Raw genomic sequence first — 21,318 nt, 5'->3', positions numbered from 1 at the left:
TAATCAGTCAAGAAGGGAGGATTTTTTTTTTTACAGAAGTCAGACACTTTATGAAAAAAATGCACTTTCTCAAGAAATTAACTATGCAGAAAAATTCTTTGTCAACCCTATGCTGAGGCCACTGGAAGGTACTGGCCATCAGTGTTTTCTACTTCAAAGGTTTTCTGAGTTCATGGTTATGATACAGAATTTAAACATAGTCAGAAACATTCAGGATTGAATGTCCACTAGCTTTAGGGGGAGTGAGGAGCCAAAATATCTCTGACCACCTTTGTAAAGGGATTTATATTGTTATTATGTCCCACAGGAAACCGAAAATCCTCACCTTGACCAAATTTTCCCCTGGTTTATCTCTCTGCTATAGAAATCCACTTGGCCCTTGAAAGGATACCTGAGTGGTGATCTAAGGTACAGCTCCGTGTTGTTCACAGACTCAATAACAGCCATTTCTTCTTGCTGTTGTGCATCTCCAAGGCCTGTCCTTCCCACCACAATTTCATCACCAGTTTGCCAGTCAACAGTTTCCTGGAGCAGTAATCGTGTGTCATTAGCATGAGCTGAGGATTTCAAGTGCGTGAAAGCTACTTTGGGCATCCAGCCTAAAAAAAAAAAAAAAAAGGCAGCAAAAAATATTTTAAAAACCGAGTCAATCAACATAAAAAAAAAAAAAAACCAGGAGCAGCATGCTTAGAAAACACCGCCTCACTTGGATCATCCCACAGTCATTCATTTCTTTTTGATGCTGTGTAGGAGACGGGATTAATGCCACGAAAGAGGATTTGTGCACATCTGCTCGGATCAGAAACGTGGCGCTTTCCAAACAACATCTTCATTTCATATATTTTTGTTTTTATTGGTCCCAAAAAGCTGAAAAAACACGTTGCAAAGAAGTTTGCTCAACAGGCAATGGGAGCTGAGGTTCCGTTTCATTTCCCCAAACTGACTTCCCTATGTGAGAAACACCCTCTTCTTAAGCACCCTTTATAACTAACGAAGACAAGCACTCTCTGCAGGGACCCTTGTCCTTCTCTGAGTGCAAAAAGCACTTTGAATTATCAGATTCCCTAGTCAAGTGTCCAAAACAACATGCAGTGAATCTAGGTCCACAAGTAACTTGTATTCACAAAAACACGCGCTTCTGTTAGTAACATTTCAGTGACATAAGGAAAGACAAATATCACCAGTTTGAAAAACTTTTAAGAGTGACTACAGATTGCTCAGCTGGCAACACGAGGTCCTCTCAAAGCTGTTTCCAATGGAGCATCCAAAACAAGAGGTCATTCTTTGAAATCTTGGGTTAAGTGGCTTAAAAGTGTCATATTAAAAGAATTTGCTTCAGCCTTTTTCATCCAAAAGCAGAAATAATATCACATACTATTTTAAATGTTGTCACTTTGGTGATTTTTGTCCAGAAAACTTGAATCTCGCAAAACACTGCTGAAACACATTCTCGGTGAGGCCTTAGTCTGGCTAGACCTGAAAACATATTTTCAACTTTCATGTTCAGTTGAGTTGGGTCATTGAACACCCCTACGGATGGGGATGGGTTACAGCAGTGTGAGTACGTAGGTCGGCACAACTGCAAGATGTGCCCCCTGCATTAGGCCACCTTAGGCCACCACTGGAAGGCAGTAGCAAAGTTGCAACTGCAGATTCCCAGATCCCCTCCTCCTCTTCAGTGGACATACTACCAAGTCCGTGTGCAACAAGCGCCAGCAATGAAACATCTTGCCATTTCACCCTCCCTTCTTCGTTTCATGATGTCTGCTTTAACTCTTGACATTTCTTTTTCCCTAGCAGACTTTGGAACAGATTGATCCAGTGAGATCCAACACACTGAACACCATCACGGGAGAGTACGTGCCTCACACCCACCTTTAGTATATTTTTCCTTCCCTCCTTTGCAATAGATCATAATTTACCTTTAGCCCACAGCAAGTTACTGTCCTCCCTGGTTGTATGATAGAAAAGTAATAACACCAGAAATCACTGAGGGTAGAGGTTGCATCCAATAAATCATTTTCAAATTATTTTAAGCAAGCTTCTCTCTCTCCATTTCCTGTTTCACTTTCATGTTGCTTATACTCTAGTGTCCCAGTTCTTTCCTTAATGAAGACAGAAATAAGGAGTAGCACCTCCAAGTCAATTAATTCACAGCAGAATGAGAAGGAAGAATCAAGTCTTTATACTCTTGTCATCTTGAAGTATATTTGAGCACCTGCTCTGTGTGTCAATGAGTTGATGGGCATCTAAACCTAGCTGAGATACTTCTGGTTTATTATCTTTTCTTTTTTCTTAAAATAGAATTGAAATTTCTCAACTTACAGCTAAGCAAATCTCCCAGATATCCTTCACTTAATGTGCTTCAGTTCATATCATGGAACTGTTTTGGAGTACATCAGATGGATTTCCTTCAGATGAAACCAATGCAGATGCTGTAATCCAGTAGGACATATAATACACTTTAGACACTAATGGAAATAAACTAGGAAATGGAAACACATACAGTGCGGACCCTGCATCCTCAGCACCTACATCATTCATTCTACAGATCTACTTCTATTGGGCCACGCTGTTTTCTAATGTAGACATAGCCAAAGCCCACCTTGCATCATTCATGAGCACAGATATCAAGGGTTTTCCCTGTGAGACCTCATCTTCAACACAGCTTTAGCCAGCTCAAAAAACCCCTCTCAATATCAGCCTATGTGCATTCTTTTACTAGCAGCAGTCTCATCACCTTTATGCATTTACCTTCTTTCATTGAGTGAACCTCGTGAATTTTTAGGACTCGCATAAAAGCGAACGACTGGCAGCAGCCATCTGCATGTTGAGCAGCATGCAATTCTTCTCCAGCTCTGGATGTTTTGTTTATAGTACTGATTTGTGTGCATGTGTTAGTGTGTGTGTTTGAGCGCATCTGTGGCCAGACACACAACTACCTCCCATTGTGTACATCTGTCACACACATACTACAGTAGCCATTGTAAGAACACTGCTGGGCAACAACTCCTGTCATTAAGAGGTGCAAACCACCGTTCTGCATTCAAAATATGCTCTAATGGAAAAGGCTTGTTTCAGTTTTTTTTCCACTTCCAAGCTCTGAAACAAAAATTTTTAAGGAAAATCTTCTCAAGGTTTTTTTTCTTCTAAAAGAAGAGTATTCAAGGTATCCAAACACCTCCCCCCCTTTTGTTTTCCTTTTTCTTTTTTGACTTCTTACTGTGGTCTCCCTGCCTCCCTCTCTGTCTCCCTTTCCACAGTTTGTTTTACCTTTTTCCTGATGATTTACATGGGGTGGGGTATTTCTTTGTATGTGTAAGATCTACTTCCAATTTCCAATACTTTTAGTATATTTTTGTTAGGGGGAAAAAAAAAGTCTAGGAGATTCTTCTTTCCTTGCTTCCCATTTATATTCCCACATACAATGACACCTGCAGATCAGATTTTCCTCTACCCTAAGCAGCACGAGTGACACACAGGATTTGGTCAGTGATACTTTTCTGGTCAGTTCACCAAGGAGGGACCATAACTGAGGGTTCTTTGCCTTAACTATAGCATATTCCTAGCCCCTATGGTTTTGATGGGAGCCCATCATACACCCGCAGAAATGTACTACACTGTTTCTCAAGCAGTCATCGTCCATGCTGTTTAAAATCACCCATTCTCTTTTTTAAAACAAATTTACAGCTGGATACCTTAAAATTTCACTTTTTCTTTTTAAAGTAGGTATAACATTGCAAACTATATCTCATGTAGTTCCAATTATAGGAAAACATGCAACCCCCATGTTCTCCAACTTTAGTATCCAACAGATTTGAATGAAAATAGCTTGAAAAAGAGCACAAAACCCACCACACCCCTTAGTCACTATTACCAGTGGTGTCTGCAATTGACTTGACTTAGTTTGGAGACTGTGGGTGGGTTTCAGGTGCCTAAACATGTCATTTTGGATGTACGATTGGCATCTAGCTGCTGTTCCAGAAAGGCCTTGGTCTGACATAAGTCCCATGACCTATCTGCCAGACCCACACAGATATCTTGGATACCATAGGGTGCCTGAAATGGTCCTTTATATTAACCCTCAGGTAAGTGAACAGCCAAACAGCTGGCAGGCAGTCAAATCAAATTGCTCCTGCTTCTTGAAGAAGTTTCCAGGCCTCTGCTCATCTACCAAGGGTAGGTTGGCTGGGTAGGGTACACCACTTTTCAGAGGCACTCCTATACCCAGCTTCTAAATGGGGAGGTGAAATGTGCTGATGAACAATTCAGGAGAGAATGATCTCCAGCTGAGAGACATCCTTCATTTCCCAGAGGTCTTCTCCAGCTTCTCTCCTTCAAGCAACCAATGGACTTTCAATGGAGATCATTAATACCTAAAGGAGGTTCCCTAGAACAAAGACCCCTGTCTCTGCAGACTGTCTGCAGGACCACCCTTTGGAGGCCCAGAGCCCTCATTCTTGTTTCCCTTGAAAACAAACTCTGTTTCAGATGAAACATACAAGGTTCATAAAATAACCTTCAGTGATTGGGACTGGAGTGTGCAGCAGGTAAATAAATTACTTGTTTGAGAGCAAAAGGTTTAAAAGACCAACAGCTGCAGTATATTTAAATTATTTCTTCCCCCAAAAAGTACTGCAAGCAGAAACACTCAAAAGTACTGAAAAATAGATGAATCTGTATAAGTCCTTAATTATTGAATTCATTCTTAATAATTAACTAAGCTCAGATTGGGAAAAAAAACACATCTTGAGATCTAAAACAGAAGTGCTTTCATGTTAAAGGGACAGGACAGAGCCTTTAGACTCAAAATGCTATTGCAGGCAAAGCAAGAATTGAACATTTTACTAAATGACTTGACAGAAACACCCTTAAATACTGAGCAGAGCAAAACCATGTGGTCAAATGGCAACCCAGAAAGCAAATTCCAAAGTGAGTTAATCACAATTCATAGCACAAGGAACATCTTGGCACCAGGACCCTGGTTTATGCTTCCTGTTGGAAGCATGGTGTGAAGATACAGTCTTGTAGACTTGGCAAAATTATTAAGAACAAGGCAATTCTGATGTGTACAGTGCCATTCTCTTTTCTATGTCAAGTAGGGAAGAAAAATAGTATAAATTTAATTTCTTACAGCCCCCACCACAAAATATTTTATAAATCCATGTAGGATTCTATATGAGTTCACTAACTGATTTCACGTAGTCCTAAGTGGTTCAACCAGAGGTGAGAATTTGACCTTTACAGAAATGTCTCAGAATCACATCAAAACTCAGCAAGGTATGTCAGGGCATGCTTATCACCAGGGTTACGAGAAAGTCTGTCTACAGTAGGCAAAGTGTGGATTGTACTGAGTGTTGTAGGTTTAGATAAATTAGGTCATTATTTACAATCCTCCGATTACAAAAGACATGAATATTATTTCCTCTTCCAGGTGTATGTGAGGTGCCTCAATGGGTGTTGAAAATTTAAACTGGCTGTTGGATAGCTATCTCTGATCACCCAGCTTGGAAAGCAGAAGCTGCTACAATCAGAAAGACTGAGATAGAGGGTTTTGAAAAATATGACTACAGAGTAGGGAGAGGCAACTGTGAGCTAATTAATTAGGAGACAAGTCCTATAGTCAATGGGAAAAATAGGCTCCTGGGGAGCCTACACACTCTGAACCACCTTCTGGAGGAGCTTCTCTGTCCTACTACAGGCACAGGAGCGTTGTCTCCTACTTCAGGCAAGGGGATTGCCCTAAAGTGACTCAGAAGCACTTCAGTGGCCAAGAAGCCTTGGAAACTCCAGTTGCCCTGACTAGTGGCTGTCCCCACAAAGCTACAAGTTTCCATGGGCCTGAAGGGATGCACAGACCTGTGCTCCCCTCATCACTGATTTCCTCCTCTCATTTCTAACTCTAAGCATGTCCAGCTTTTCTGCCAGCCTCTCAGCACTCCAAAGCAGAAAGGGAGAGAGGGACAGACAAAAAAACAGTGGTATTGATCTCAGCTGAGAAAGGCTGCTCCAGACCCCACTCCTCATCCCAGTGGGAATTTTTTCTTCAGACAAAACAACTCCTTTAAAGTCTCTGTTTGTCAGATTGGACAGTTATGAAGTGTTGAAGTGTTCATCTTACCCATTCTTTGTACATTTATGAAAAAAATCACCTCCTGCCCACTGCCTTAAAATGTCTTCCAGCTTCCACCAGAAAAGAAACTTGGATTGACGCTGGTCACCAAAAGACATAGTTTGTCATCTATTATTTCTATTAAAGTAAGGACCACCATGCTAGATAATACAAGCATGCAGATAGCTAGGGCCAGACCTAATGGGAGTCTCTCCACTGGATATAGACAAGTCCTACCACAGCACTCATTGACATGAGGAGCCTACGGTTGGGTGCTTCACTCCATGCAAACATGGGTGAGGCCTCCACAAGACAAAGTTATTAAATCTCATTGTACACAAAGGAAGGTGCAGAGGAGATGCAGAAGGGCTAAGTGGCTTGTTTGGGGTTACACAAGTATCTGGGATACAGCTGGGAAGTGAGTTTCCTCTGAGCCAGCCCAGTTTCTCAGATATGAAGCCTCCCATTCCAGCTAGGAATAATCTACCGCATCTAAAAAACAACACTTAGACTCCTGTTAGCATTTTCAGTTACTACTCACTCTTCAGAAATTAGCTCCAGAGGCAGGTGGCTGAATTGCATCTACATGAATGTCTTGCACCATTTTACAAAAAGGGGAAACTGAGTCAGTTCAAACAGATAAACTGAAAAGCGACTAGTTTGCCCTGGTGCGAGAAGCAGATCAAAATGAAAAGTGGAGGTCAGAGCCCCTTAAGTCACCCCCAGCTCTCTGCCAGGACACCATGAGATGTTGATACTGCAGTTACCTTGTGTTACTTATCTCCCATTCTCCAGGAGGTAACCTTCCAGACAACAACTCTCCTTTGAACCGAGAGTGTCCGTTAAATTCCAGCCTTTTTTCAGTCTCCAACAGCCACTGCCTGCACACTTCTCTTCCCGTTTCTTTCTCTTCAACTTCTTATAGCTCCTGTCCTTCACCTGTCCCAATCTTTCCCAGAGGATGATTCCAGTCAATGCATAAATCTCACAGCCTTGCCCTTTCTCCTGTCGTTCCTTCAAACCTGTTCCTTTCACCCTTTCTGTGTCTCAGTCTGATGCCGCATCTCCCAGACTACTACATCTCTTCCTCCCATAGCTTCAGGAATGTATGGGGCATGGGCAGAGAAAACTGACTGATCAAACGGTTCTCCAGTTGATTTGTGAAGGCTTGTGGCTCGAGCAGGCAACCTTAGACAGCATGATTTTTTTCAGCCTGCTTTGCCCAAGCTCTCAATTCTTCTATCCACAGATTCAGCCTCCATGTCTCTTTTTATGCTTCCAGGTCTTCCTGTCAGGTTCTGCTGCATCGGTCCCACTTCATGGTCTGCCTTCTTCTAAGTCTCCCCTCAATCTGTATTGTTTCTGTCTACTGTTTTCCTTCTGAAGAACATTCCTTTGGACTCCTGGCTTATCCTTTTCAATGTCAGCCAAGGCCACTGATACCTCTTCTTTCTTCCAGCCAAGCTGTACTTTGGGTGCTGTGTTCCAAGACTTAGGTTCAGTCATCTGGTTATGTACACCTTCAAGTTTGTCCCCATGATTTTCTCAATTTCCACCTCTGCTTCTCCTTTTCTCTAACTCTCTTTCCAGCCCACAGGCTGTTTTGGGGTCAGTCTGTATTTGAACAAAACTTGTGTTCACCTCTTCTAAACATTTGTGATCACCAGCTTCTTGCGCATCTGCAACACATAAATCCAGTGGCAACCCTTTTAGAGAAAGCCTTTAGGTCTTCTCATTCTACAGCTCAGCTTTTTTCATAAGGCTGTCCTGTGGTGCTATTCTTTTTTCCAGCATTTTCAGAGTTAGTGGCCATAATCTTTCAACTTTGTTTGTTTGTTTCCAGAACATACTGCTTCAAGATACAACAGTCCTTCCCTGGAGTATATTCAGCACAGTCATTCTTCTGTGTCTGATTTATCCTCTTGCAATCTGTATCCCAGACAACACCTTCGTGTTCTTACTCCAGTGGCAACCAGAAGGTGTTTGAAACCCCAGATCTCACTGCCTAATGATTTCCCCAACCACCACTTTACTCTGAAAGGAAGTCTTACCTGTCACACATTCCTATTTAATTAGATTAATTTCACCTTAAACCTATGGGATGCTCCAGATCTAAGAATTTCGGTGACTAGATGACATGTTGCTTAGATAGAAAACAGATGCCCCTGCCCTGAAAACAAGACTTTTTGGAGTACATGTTGTCACCTAACTTTAGATACCCAGGGAATGTCTTAACCAAGCCTGACAGCAACCAGTGTGAGGCACATCCAGAGTTAGGCAGAGCTGGAGAGTCTGGATTATGCATGGGAGTGTTGGTAGAAACTAGACTCCTTAAATGGGTTTTAGGGGGACTGTTTCCAGCCCTGAGCCTGCCATGGGACTGCTGTTCTTTCTCCCCAAAGTTGTTTAAATATTTTAAACAATATTCCTCTTTCTGGCATGGGACAGCAGACTTTGAACCCTTCTCCTCTGACTACACAGGGTCAGGATCCTGCTGCCTCGTCTTCACTCCTATTTACCACAAATTAATTAACTCGGGTTACAAACACACACTTTGTTTGTAGTGTTGACAAACTATAAAGCTCTTTTACACCTTTTGACAGTTTATTGGCGCTTTAAAGTTGAGGTAATGAGATCCCTTTATACCACAAAAGGAATTTACAAGAACTGCAGGGCTCAGACACACAATCTACTTACCGTGACTATACAAGTTATACTGCAGATAATCTGTCAATCTGTTGCAGTGATGTTGTAAATCTTTAGCGTAAATGAGAATAAGATCTTTCAGTTCCCATGAACAAAGTGAAAAGAAACAAGCAGTTTATATTCCCAAAAAAATAAAAGAATTTTGTAAGAGGCAGAGTTAAAAATGTAATTCAATGGATTATAGCTATGATAAAAAATGAAAAAAAAACCAAACCACACAACCAGTATAAAAGTCTCCAGTATTACAACACAAAACAATTTACTGCAGCATTTCAGGTGTCAGACTGCCTAAGGAATTCAGAATTCAGCTTCCTCTCCACTGTCATAATCCCTTATTCTTTCCTTTTCCCTATCCAAATTGCACTGCCTACTCAGACTTAGCTTGGCCATTCCTAAAATTTCCAAATGTCAAAGTGATAAATAGCAATACATCCATTGGAAATGGGTGCTTCAGAAAAGAGATTTTTTTTTTAATATATTTTTATATCCAGGACAGAGACTTTTTGGTGCTGCTGCTTCAGCAAATAAAAACAAACAAACAAACAAAAAGTATAAAATTCCTTAAGTGAAAAAGAATAGAAAATCTTTCCCAGAAAGCCTCCTTAGTCAGGATAGCACACAGCTGTGCTGCTACATCTCTCTATGGTCAAATGGACCATGAAGTCCCAGATCCTTAATTAAGGACCTGGAGAAATTAAATGGACCATGAAGTCCCAGATCCTTAATTAAGGACCTGGAGAAATTCTTTCATGAACTTGGATTTCATAGAATCATAGAATCGTAGAATCATAGAATCATAGAATCACAGAATGGTTTGGGTTGGAAGGGACCTTAAAGATCATTTAGTTCCAACCCCCCTGCCATGGGCAGGGACACCTTCCACTAGACCAGGTCACTCAAAGCCCCATCCAACCTGGCCTTGAACATTTCCAGGGATGGGGCATCCACAGCTTCTCTGGGCAACCTGTTCCAGTGCCTCACCACCCTCACAGTAAAGAATTTCTTCCTTAGATCTAAGCTAAATCTACCCTCTTTCAGTTTAAAGCCATTACCCCTTGTCCTACCGCTACATGCCCTTGTAAAAAATCCCTCTCCAGCTTTCTTTATGATAACTTTTTAAAAAAAAATGTCCCAGCTACCTCAACTCTTGCAGTGACTGGCCATAAAGTGTAGGGAATCGGAAAAGGAAGAATGAGAGCTGTTTCCCTACCTTTTCATATGTGTTTAAAAACATCCACCTGAACCGTGAGCTCTCAGCCCTCTGGACTTGAAGGTTTCCAGCTTACTTTTGCTCTCTGTTAATTCCAGTCCTAGGTATATTCCCTAAGCATTTGCACAACGTTTCTAGCTTGTTCTGCAATGAGAGGAGTCTGGTTTTTTCCTGCTATGCATCTTCGAAAGACAGGGATGTCTCTGCTCTGAAAGTGGGAGGTGTCTTTCCACCCCCATACAGTCCTGCAGGACAAACTGCTGTGTGTGGGCAGCTCCTGGGGAGATGCAGACAGCTTTTCTGCTACTTCCCAACACAGCCAGTGCAGAAAGCTTTGCATTCATGCCCCGAGGTAAAATAGGAGGGCCTTTCTAATTTTTAACTGCTCATTAACCCTTGGGACACCCAGGAGTTTATCAGCTTTTTGACTGCTGCACAGGCAACCTGCAGCAGCCTCGGTGCTGGGCGCTCAGGATCACCCTGGGTATTTTAGATTAGATTTGAGCGTGGGCTCAACCTATAGGTCGTCTGATGTCCCCATTGTGTGAGACCAAACCCAGCATCAGGCACGAGCTTTATGCAAGCAACGGGCAGACTGAGACAGGAAATTTGGACCTACTTGGTCGCCTCATGAACCTTGGTAGGTCCCTATGCACAAAGCATCGTGTGCCGTCTTCCTTGTGGCACTATCATGTGCTTGGCTCTGGGCAGAGGTCCTTCGTGGAGAGGCTCTAATGCTCCATACCATCAGGGCAGGAGATTGGGGTGCTGCTTTGGGCTGAGGTTGCCACTGCAATATGAGGACATGCAACATTTTCTAGCAAATATTTTCTGTCTGAGCACTGTGGATGCACGGAGATGAGTCACGGCTCAGCTTTTTAACATTGGCTTTTAACCTGCTTGGTGACCCACTCATCCAAGGCCCAATGCAGACACAGCTTCAGCATCTCTCTGCCTTCTTCCTCCTCTCATGTAAAATAGGAGTGATGTTTTCCCACTATAAGTGGGTTCTGGAGGATAAAATACAAGTCTACGGCTAGACAGATGTGACTTCACTCCAAATTCAAATGAGGCCAAACCTTCAACATCTTCCACAGAACAAAAATTCCACAAAAAAAGTAATTTTGGAACCATTACACTTTTTTTTCCTTTGTACTAATGTCACTTTGGGGGTTTAAGGGTTTTGATTTTTATTCTGTAAAAACATTGCATTTCACTAATGTAGAAATGTTGATATGAAACAGATATAATATTAAAAATAATACTATGAAAGTCCAGAAGAAAGCAAAATGAATGAATTAAACACCTTTTCCTTCTTCCAGTCAGGAAAAAAAATCTGATACCCAAACAAGAGGATAAAGTGAATCACTTTTATTTTCTTCAGTAGGAAATATCTTTGAAAGTGACCTAGTCCTGCTGAATGTTTCTCTTTCATGAAACTACAGTTTTCACCTTAAAATATTTCCACCTAAATATTTTTGAATGGCACTCTCAAGACAGCAAGAGGTATCCTACTGAGGATGGAAAGGGCTATGTGATCAAACAGGTCTATGGAAACTCTCATTGTTGTTCTTTCCTGTTACATTACACCACAGAAAAAGTACCTTCCCTGTGTGCTGTCCCATAAATGCAAACATTTCCAAACATTTCCTTTAATCAGAGGTTACCCAGTTGCTTTGTCAAGTTAGTCCAGAAAGGAAAGGGAGAAATTTTCCCAGCTCCTTCAATGCCCTTGCATAAACCAGCGAGCCTGACACAAAAACCACGCTCCATGCCTGAAAATAGCTCACAACCAAAGGTACCATGCAGGAAAACCTCTTTAAACTGACACCAGGAACGAACAGCTTCAAACACAGCGGCCAACTACTGCGCGATCCCGTCGCGAGCTGCACACAGCTGTTAACATTTTGCATTATTGCCAGTTTATCTCCCACGCTGCTGCCGAACGAGATGGGGAATGTCTGCCCGCGGGAGTGGGTACACAGGGTGGCATGACCATTTAAATGCTAAGATCAGTTCTCTACATCCCCAGCACGCGATGAAAGAGAATTAGACATGTGGGAAAAGTGAAAATGAGCCCAAACGGAGGGTCCCTGCCTGGATCAGCCTGCAGCCCTGCAAAAACCCAGATCTGGGTCCAGGCTTCTCAGCTTGCCAAACTTTACAGGCTTTCATCTGGGGTTGAAATTCACCCTGATTTTGTTGTTGGTTGCTACTCTTCCTCCAGCCAATCTCCCGGTTGTAGTTGGGGCCAGAATTGGAAGGGGTATTTCAATGTTATATTCAAAGGTTTAAAAGAGGTGACTATTTCATCCCACAAAAAGCCTCCACATTTGTAGTAATCCACAGACCTCCCCTGTGTCAAGAAACACAAGCTAATATATTAGCTATAGTCTATATTTTATATTATATTGTATTATATTATATTATATATATTATGTTATATTATATTATATTATATTATATTATATTATATTATATTATATATTAGCACCCATCTCTCAGTCCCCTTTACATCACATGTTTTCCTCATTAAGATCAGCACCAAAATACGGAGCAACTGATTTAAGTTTAATTTAAAGATGATCGATGCATTTCTGTTAGAAAGAAGGGCAAGCTATGAAAGACACAGAAGCTTTCCCTGAACCCAGCTTTCTGGGTTTTTTCCCCCATCTGCTAAGTCTTTAAAATCTAATGGTCATCTTCTATTTGTGAATAAGAAAGTGAAGGAACAAGTCCTTGTACATTAGTTACTCCATGGGAAGTGCCTAAGTGCAGTTTCTTACCCCCAGTGAATGCAAGGGGATTCAAGGCAGCTTAGCCTTCTGTTCAAGAGCCATCTGCTTTAATGCATCATGTTAAAGTCAAGGTCTTGAAAGGAAAAATGCTGTCGCAGGAGACAAAAAGCTTCCTGCAACCACCACATAGCATAACCAGCATCTAAGGAAAACCAACCTATGGAAGTGACCCCAGAAAGGGAAAAAGGATCTGAACTCATGGTGTAACAGGGATGTGCAAATCAATGGTTTCAGTTAGTGGGAAATAATATCTATTGAATGGATGAACATTTCACTAAAGTAAAAAAGCATATCTTATCTCTAGCAGATCTCTGCACCCTATCTTGAATCCCCTTGCTATAGATCTTTTTTTTCTTTTTTCCCCCCCCGGGAAGTTTTCTTTTTAATATGTGAGTAAAGCAGAACAAATTCTCTCATGTTGTCTATGATCTCTTAATCTCAAACTCAGCACAGATACATAACACTGCTTAATGGAGGAAAAGCAAGAAGCATTTGATTAAATGTTTGATCTCTTGAGGAATGCACAGGCTCTGTAGAGCACAGTGCACAGCTCACAAATATTTTTGTGTTTTATTATTGATTAAAAGTGATTAAAATTAATAATTGGTTCAACTGATAAAAAATACTTTTTTTCCTGAGCTAACCCTGAAAATGTGTAAGATTGTTGGGTTGCAGGGAATTCTGGGATATAAGAAGTGCAGAATTGCCTCTATAATGTCATCTTCCACTGTCAGCATCCAATGCAAGTGCAGGGGCATCATTTACAGCAGGACTATCCATGACTTTAGGGGACTGAAATGACCACCGACACTTCTGTTTTAATTATGCTGATTATAAATAGGTACAGTATGAAACCAAAACTCTCCGGACATTGTTTTTTTCTTTACCACACAGCTTTCACTGCCTGGACAAAGTGAATGTAGCATGTTATTAAATTTGAAGCGTAGCATCTTCCATCTAGTTGGAGAGGTGTATGTTATTAGTTAAAATGCAGTGAACAGGCTCATGCAGTTCAGGCCCCATCTCATCACAGTGCTGGCACTGACAAAGTTTCAGCTAAATACACAGCAAAAGTGCTGGTTTTCTTTTGGGAAGAGGCTCATTGTTTCGAGGGGACACAATGGAATAATGACCTCATCTCCACAGGACTGCTAAAAATGAAACAGGATGGAAAAGGCCTTTAAAATTTTTCCATCCATGGTAATAAGAGCATTGGGACCATGAAATCAGGCTGTCACAAAGAAAGGGTAGGTGTCCTTGGCTACTGATGCAGCATCTCCACTTACGCTGCCTCCACACCTGGTCCCTGCCCTCTGCTCAGCATCTGCTGGTGTCTCTGGTCCAGTTTCTCTGGGAAGGACAAAGGCGCAAGAACAGCCAAGGCCACCATGCTAAACTTCTCTCCCGAAGCTTGTCAGGAGAGTTTCTCAGGGAATAAAGTGCGAATGGAGCTGGAGACAGTGATAAATTTCCCTTCTGAACAATCAATAAAATTCTCTCAGCCCTGCTCAGGCCCCTACTACAGATGCAAGGGCCATAATTACATTGTCAAAAAGTCGAGTTGCCCTGGCTGACTGAAACCCCCTTTAAAACTGACGTGTGACTGACAGGCAGTTTATGGGTGGCACGCTCTGACTGGCAGGGGAGTTGGCTAAAGCCAAAGGCAACAGTGAAATTTCCCAATCTGCTACAACCACCGGAGCAAAGGACTGCCACTCACGAGGGAATTGTGGGAAACCCTTAGTCATATTAACATATCAAAGTGAGGAGCTGACAGCGCTTACTTAAACAATCTGAACTCAACCATGGCTGCAGATCATCCCCCAAATTTCCCAGTCTGAAAGAGAAAAGAAATTAAAATGCGCTCAGTCCTGCCACCAAGACAGCTAAGAATTTGGAAGCCTGCTTATTTAATGATTTTGATCTGAGATAACATATATGTGTGTGTATATATATGTATCTCACAAACATCTATTGCTGGGTATGTCAGCCTCTTTCATATATATATGAAAGAGGCTGTCATGCTCAACAATTTGTTCTATACCACAGGCCAGACTGGTACTAAATTGGAGACAGAACAGCATATTTCTGTTTCATGTAAGCAATATGAACCCAGCAAAAGAACACATTCCTTTTGGTCTTGTTTTCTAGCAGGCTTCTACTGCTTCAGTGCTAAATGGAGGATTACATGGTTTGAATGAATCTTAATTGCAGCCATGCACTGGGACTGTACGTACTGCAGAGCTTAAAAGTGACTTCATAGCTAGTCTGGGTTTCTTGAATAAGAAATTGATAAGAATTATTGAATAAGAATTGATAAGAAATTGAAACCAAGAGATGTTTCCACTAATGGGCCAAGCCACCGTTGGCTCCACATATCTCCATCCAGGTAATGCTTGGGTTGCAGACCTCAGCTTCTTGGTTTCCTCAGGAATGACGAATCACTGGGAAATATGGCACTGAGTAAAACGTATGAAATATCAGTGAGAAATGCCTTGAGGGTACTGACATGGACACCTGGGTTTATTTCCCTCCCTCATATTGCCAAGGTAACACTGTAAAAAGTACTTCTGCCCTGTTTGTCTCTAATTTCATGGGTTGTCAGTGAGGATGGAGTCAACAAGCTAATGATGATACAGGCTCAGAAGGGAGGAGAAAAGCAGCACAGGAGGCACAGCTGCAAGGAGATGCTACTGGTTTTTCCTATATTTCTAGAAAACATAACAGCACAAAGAAGACAAGGCTCTTGTAACAAAGCTCTGAGAATTTAAGGACAAAATCCTGACTTACAAGGGTCAAACTGAGAATGGAAGGATACTTTAAAGTAGCAGGAGAAGATACAGGAAGCGAAACAGCAAAAGCTGTTATCAGGCAAATTCAAATCAGACATTTTAATACTCTTCTTAAAAAGGGAAAAAAACCCAAACATGGGTGATTAACCAAATTAATCCCCTGGAACAAGCTTCTACAGAAAATGCTGGCTTCCATTTCCCTTGATGTTCTGAAAGACCAAGCTTTTCTGGAAGGCATGCTTTATCTAATGCGAGTTACTGAACCCAAGGCTGGGATAACTGTGTGAAACTCAATGGCCAGTAAAGGACAGTCAAATCAGCCCAGATGATCTAACAGCACTTCTTCACAGAGCCCCTCTAGGAAACGGAATAGAAACACTCTGCCCTTCTGCAAAGCCAGTTTATTGAAATTATTAAAGCCGTTTGCAAGCACTAAATAATTTAGTCTCGTTGTGTCTTGACAAAGTGGTCAAGAGCACCTGACATGGCTTTTGGGAGTAGTGCAGCCCACCTCCCTTGCCACTGCCAGGAGCACCTTCCCCAGGCTCTGCCGATCTCTCCTGATTCAGAGAACCATCTGTTCACTGACTCCCGTCCAACAACCAACCTCTCCTGACCTTGCTCGGCTCCTGTGAACTGACAGGATTACCGCACAGCAGCACAGCTCCCTCCCTGTCTGTGCTCAGATTGTACCCCTCGGTGTCTGACATCTTTTTTGACTGAGAGCCATACATGTCAGCGATGCTCAGATAGCAACATTTCTGCCTGTAGGCTGGGATGGTGTAAGTTCAAGCCCTGCTGGAGGATACGAACGCCTACCAATATGAAGGTTGACACACAAGAACATAAGGGAGGGAGATGAGGCATTCAGATGCATTGGCTTTTTTTTTCTTTTCTCCTCTATGACACATACTGCCTTTAAAAACAGCCTGTTAGTTAAGAGCTTGACATGTGTGCATTGCACTAATATTCTGATTCATGCTGAGTTTGGACCTGAATTCCATATCCAATCTGCTGCACCAAGAAATGGCCATTTTAGACCTGTATTTCACAGCCTTCCAAAAAAGGCTCTGTATCTAAATTCTTCTAGCCCACATCATCTGCAAACCTACATCTATTTTCTGTCCTTTCGGTCCCTTGTCTCTTCCACTTGGTAGGAACATAGAGCTCTGGCACCGCAGGGTTTCGTTTGAGAGAAAAGCCCAGTGGTTAGAGCAGAGGACCAGGCATCTAGGACTGAAATTCTAGGCATTTCCACAGTTTTTCTGCATAGCCCTGGACTTGTCATTTATGACAGCAACCTGTGCTGAGCAGGTGCAGCTGTGTGGACCACCAGGAAAACAGAGAGATGCCAGCTGTGCTCCTAATGCTAGAGACAGACTGATGGCGTTGGGATGCCAACACAGCGTGGAGAGATGGAGGAGGAGGGGAAAACACACTGCCAGGAGCACTTTGCTGGGCAGACTACCCTTTCTTGGAAACCCCAAGAGCCATACCCTCTTTGGGGAGGAAACAGTTGTTATAGAGAGAGATGAGGGGAGAAGGATACCCCATTCCAGCAGCAGAGCAAACCCAGATGGTTCACAACAGAGATCTGAGGTCCAGTTTCCAAGGGACAGGGAGTTTCATTTGTGGACAGACATGCACAAATTCAAACATCTTCTAGGCACTGAAATGACTGCCAGGGTTTCATAACTACTTGATACCATCTATCTTCTTGGGGACCAGATTTTCAAAATGACTCAGCTCCTAGTATGGGAGCTTTTATGGAGATACAGCACTGAGCTTTGGTGCATAAGACACTGTAGAAATAGGAGTCTGATAGTGAATGCAAAGATATGAAATTTTGGCCCCAGAACCTGATTTCAACAAATACTTAACTGTAATTAGAAATCCAAGTTCATGACCAAAGTTGTTGGGTTTTGTTTTTTTCCTCCAAAGACTCTTTTGCTTTGTTTTGTTGTGTTTTATTCATTTGTGCTTTGCTTTTGAAGAGAAGAAAAAATGTACTCACCATGAAGGGAAAGGGTCCCATTCCTCACTGCCAGGAACTTCACCCCATATGGAAATAATGGTGGAGAATGGAGGCTTCCGTAGAGATAGATGTGTGCTTTGTGACAGAACGGGGCCTCGGGGGATCCCACCTGGAGTTCTCCTCCATTAGATATCAGAATGTAATGAGCATGCAGTTCTACAGGTCCTGGACCAGTGAACAAGAGTTTGCCACCTGAAGATAACAGAAGAGAAAAATTCAACCATAGGTCTAATAGCCATCATCTCACAGTCAAAGGAGCTATAAGAGATGGGCAAACATGGTTTTGTAATAAAATTATGAGATTAAAGGTAAAATATTATTGCGTCCTGCAAAATTTCCACCTTGCCCTGTACTTCTCCCTATGGATTTATCAGCTCTTTACAGACCTTATTAATTCAGTCCATTTTTCAATTCTACCACAGGCTGCCTTTCTAGACTTGAGCAAGGCCATTCAGCCTGGGCAGACATCTAAGTTGCTCCAATTCCAGTGCAAGGGAGTTGTTTGGAAAATCCCAGTCTTAACCCACTCACTCTCTAAATGTTAAAAAGGCATATTACTACTTAATTGGTATGTTACTTTTCAGATTACAAACTACTTGTGACAGGAAGAAGAGAAAACAGCTTTGAAACATAAGAACTGGCAGCTTGTTTAGATCAGCGGTTGATTTAATCCTGTGTACTCTTCCAGATGCTGTTCAAAACCAGATGCTTCCAAATACAGTATAAGAAACTTCTCCCTGTTAGCTGGATGTGAGATGATCTCCCGATCCCACGAAAGCCTCATTTTAATCCCTAATTAGAGGTTACCTTCACCCCAAAGCATCAGGTTTCATCTCCCTGTCAACATTTTCCTTTTACCATCTGTTAGTATAACTGGATAAATTTTGTCAATAATATAGGTCTGATCCTTCAAATCTTTCTAACATTTAGTCTCAATGACTTCTTGAAGCAATCAATTCTGTGGTCTAAGTACACAGTGCATGAAAAGGCATTTCCATCCCTTGGGTTTGACTCAGTCTCTTCAGTTCTGTCAAATGCCTCCTTTGTTCTTGCCTTGTGTGAGCTGGCAATACCAGTCTATCATCTCAGGATGGTTTATTCTTTTATCTCCTTTCATATTTTCTCTCCTATGAGGGACACTGTCTCTATCCTTACAATGTATTTGGACAGAGTGGACTCTCAGACATCTAATCATTCTGCACCTGGGATATGTCTTCCTAGGTCAAGCCATGTTTCCCAGGAGCTAGTAGGGGATACCTCAAAGCCTGGCAAGCTCAGACCTCCTTACAAAGGGTCTATCATGGTCCCAGCATTTCCCTTTATGTGAAGTAGCTAATAACTGTGCCAGCTTACCATGGCCAGCTTTCTACTAGTGTTAGCAGTTTTTAATGGTGACCTCTATACCCACCAAAAATTTGGCTTTCCTTCCGCACAAGGAACTACCAATCCTTAACACAAAGGATAAGGGAGAACAGACCTCTGCTTTAATTTCAGTATTGAGACAAAAAAGGAGGGAAGAAGTTTTAATATAAAAATCAGATTAAAAACTGCTTTGATCATTGCTCGCCTGTTGATCAGGTCCTGCTGCTCTCAGTGATAAGGGAGATGCATAGCACTTTTGTGCCTTTCCCACTCAGTTGCATCCACTCCTGCTGAACACATTCTGCTTATGCTGATCTCCTTATTTATTCTTGCATTGAGAGGCTTTCTGTATTTCAGTGATGTCTTAGTCATGTAACAAAGTCTTATAACTTAGTCTTAGCTCTAATTCCTTAGTCTTATAACAAAGCTAGTATTTGAATAAGCACTACCTATTAAATATTTTCTTTGCAGATTTCAGTAGATTCCAGATAATTTTTTACAGAATATGCTTAATAGATGAAAGAGATAAATCTCACATTTTCTTGCTTATAACCACTGGGAACCATGGGATCATTCCCACAAACACCAACTCCCCTATGTGTAAATTGTATTTTTCCCTAGACATACTTTTCTATATACAAACGTATTTCTGTTAAGCTTCCTATATAGTGTTTTTACAAATTATACTGAATACACTGTAATAAAACAGCATGAATTTCAGCTTGTTTCATGTAAAACAACAGAAGATATCTGACCGTTGTTCTGAGATACATCTGAGACTTCTAGAAAAATGAAACGTTCTTAATACAAAACATGTTATGCTGAAATTGGGATAATACTTGAAATGGTATTCATTTGCAGACTGAAGGGACCATTACATCATATCGCCCGGTGGTCTGTGCACATCATGCTATTGAAAAAGTGGAGGATGTCAAATCATCTGTGTTTGACTGCTGCATACCCTCCAGAAAGGCAGACAATCAATTAAGTGACTTAGGGACTTCACTGTACCATTTTCTATGATCATCTTTTCCAACAGCTAATCTCTCTTACTGTTCACAATTTCTGCTTTATTTCCAATCTTAACTCGTCAAGGGTGAGCTTTCAGGCAGTGGTTCTCTTTGTACCCTCCTGCATTGCACTGCAGAGAGGTGTAGAAAACAGCATTTTCTGTGAAAGTACTTACAGGTAAAATCAAATCTCAGACCTCATTCAGACTGGTTGATAAGGTTTTCAAGACTCTCCCTGCAAGGAATCATCTCCAATTCATGGAGCAGTGCATCCTCTCCCACAACCCAGTGCTCCTTCTGAAATTGGAAAGCCAGACCTCCTAATTCTTCTGCTCCTTTATTGTTCTTGATGCTGCCTATAGAGGCAAAACTAGCTTATTCCCACACCCTGCCTCTTGCTTTTCACAGTAAAAAACTATATTACCTCCTTTTGCCTCTTCATTACACTGGGAGATCAAGTAGGCATCCTTGGGCCACAGTGACTTCTGATCCTTTTCATGATCATGGCTTTATCTGACAAAATCCCTTACTGTGTAACCACGACTTTCATTCCTACTTGCTCCCAACCCCGCTCTCTTCTCAGCCGTGTAAATCTGCATTTGGTTTGAATGGCATTCACAAAATGTGATCAGTGATGGTTATCCATTTACTTTCAGATCATTGGTGATGTGCAGTGGTATCAAAGTCGACATGAAAATGATTCCCCACTAACAATTTACTTTCTGAGTTAGTACCTTTCATGTCTGCTAGTTGCTATGAGATCTTGGCAGGTGATCCTCAGTTAGTCATGACGCTACCACCTGTTTTATAGAATTAACTTTATCGAACAAACTTGTAATTTTCTTAGAAAATAAACTAAAGTTTTCTGTCTTTTCTTCCATAAAATGTCTATCCTGTCATTCAATATATTCTTATGGTTAGTAATTTATGGATTCAATCATCTGTAACATTTAACTTCAACTAGTTTTCTCTTTTGACCTGTGGTTAATATCAGACTAAGCAACAAATATTTTTTCCTTCACCTGCTTGGATCCTGACACAAGATCAGAACTTCTACAGCCTTCTGTAATTTCCCATGTACTCTGAAATTAATATTTGTGGGCCACAGAATGCCTCTACCAACAGTTTTAAAGCTCTTGAATGAGACTGGACCTGTTGATTTAAGAATGTGTATTCTTGAAAGATATTATTTAACATCTTTGTTATATTAACATTCTTTAGTAAAAAAGGGACTGCTGGTCCATCTTTCTCTTGTGATATAATTTACCATCCTGTTCCTTCCCATACTGAGAA

At 41.5% G+C, this 21,318-nt stretch overlaps 1 protein-coding gene across 1 annotated transcript in view; it reads right to left on the bottom strand.

Annotated features, from left to right (window-relative positions):
• PKHD1 (PKHD1 ciliary IPT domain containing fibrocystin/polyductin) overlaps positions 1 to 21,318 on the bottom strand; it is a 269,688-nt gene that overhangs the window by 149,763 nt on the left and 98,607 nt on the right. The window contains exons 36-37 of the mRNA XM_072857760.1: positions 17,633 to 17,845; positions 392 to 599 (exon numbers count right to left, since the gene is read on the bottom strand). Of these exons, the coding sequence (XP_072713861.1) occupies positions 392 to 599; positions 17,633 to 17,845 (421 nt within the window). The remainder of the gene's footprint in view (positions 1 to 391; positions 600 to 17,632; positions 17,846 to 21,318) is intronic.

This window comes from Ciconia boyciana, chromosome 3, assembly GCF_034638445.1.
Source record: "Ciconia boyciana chromosome 3, ASM3463844v1, whole genome shotgun sequence".
NCBI classification, from domain to species: Eukaryota; Metazoa; Chordata; class Aves; order Ciconiiformes; family Ciconiidae; genus Ciconia; species Ciconia boyciana.
This window is presented reverse-complemented; position numbering and strand designations above follow the sequence as displayed.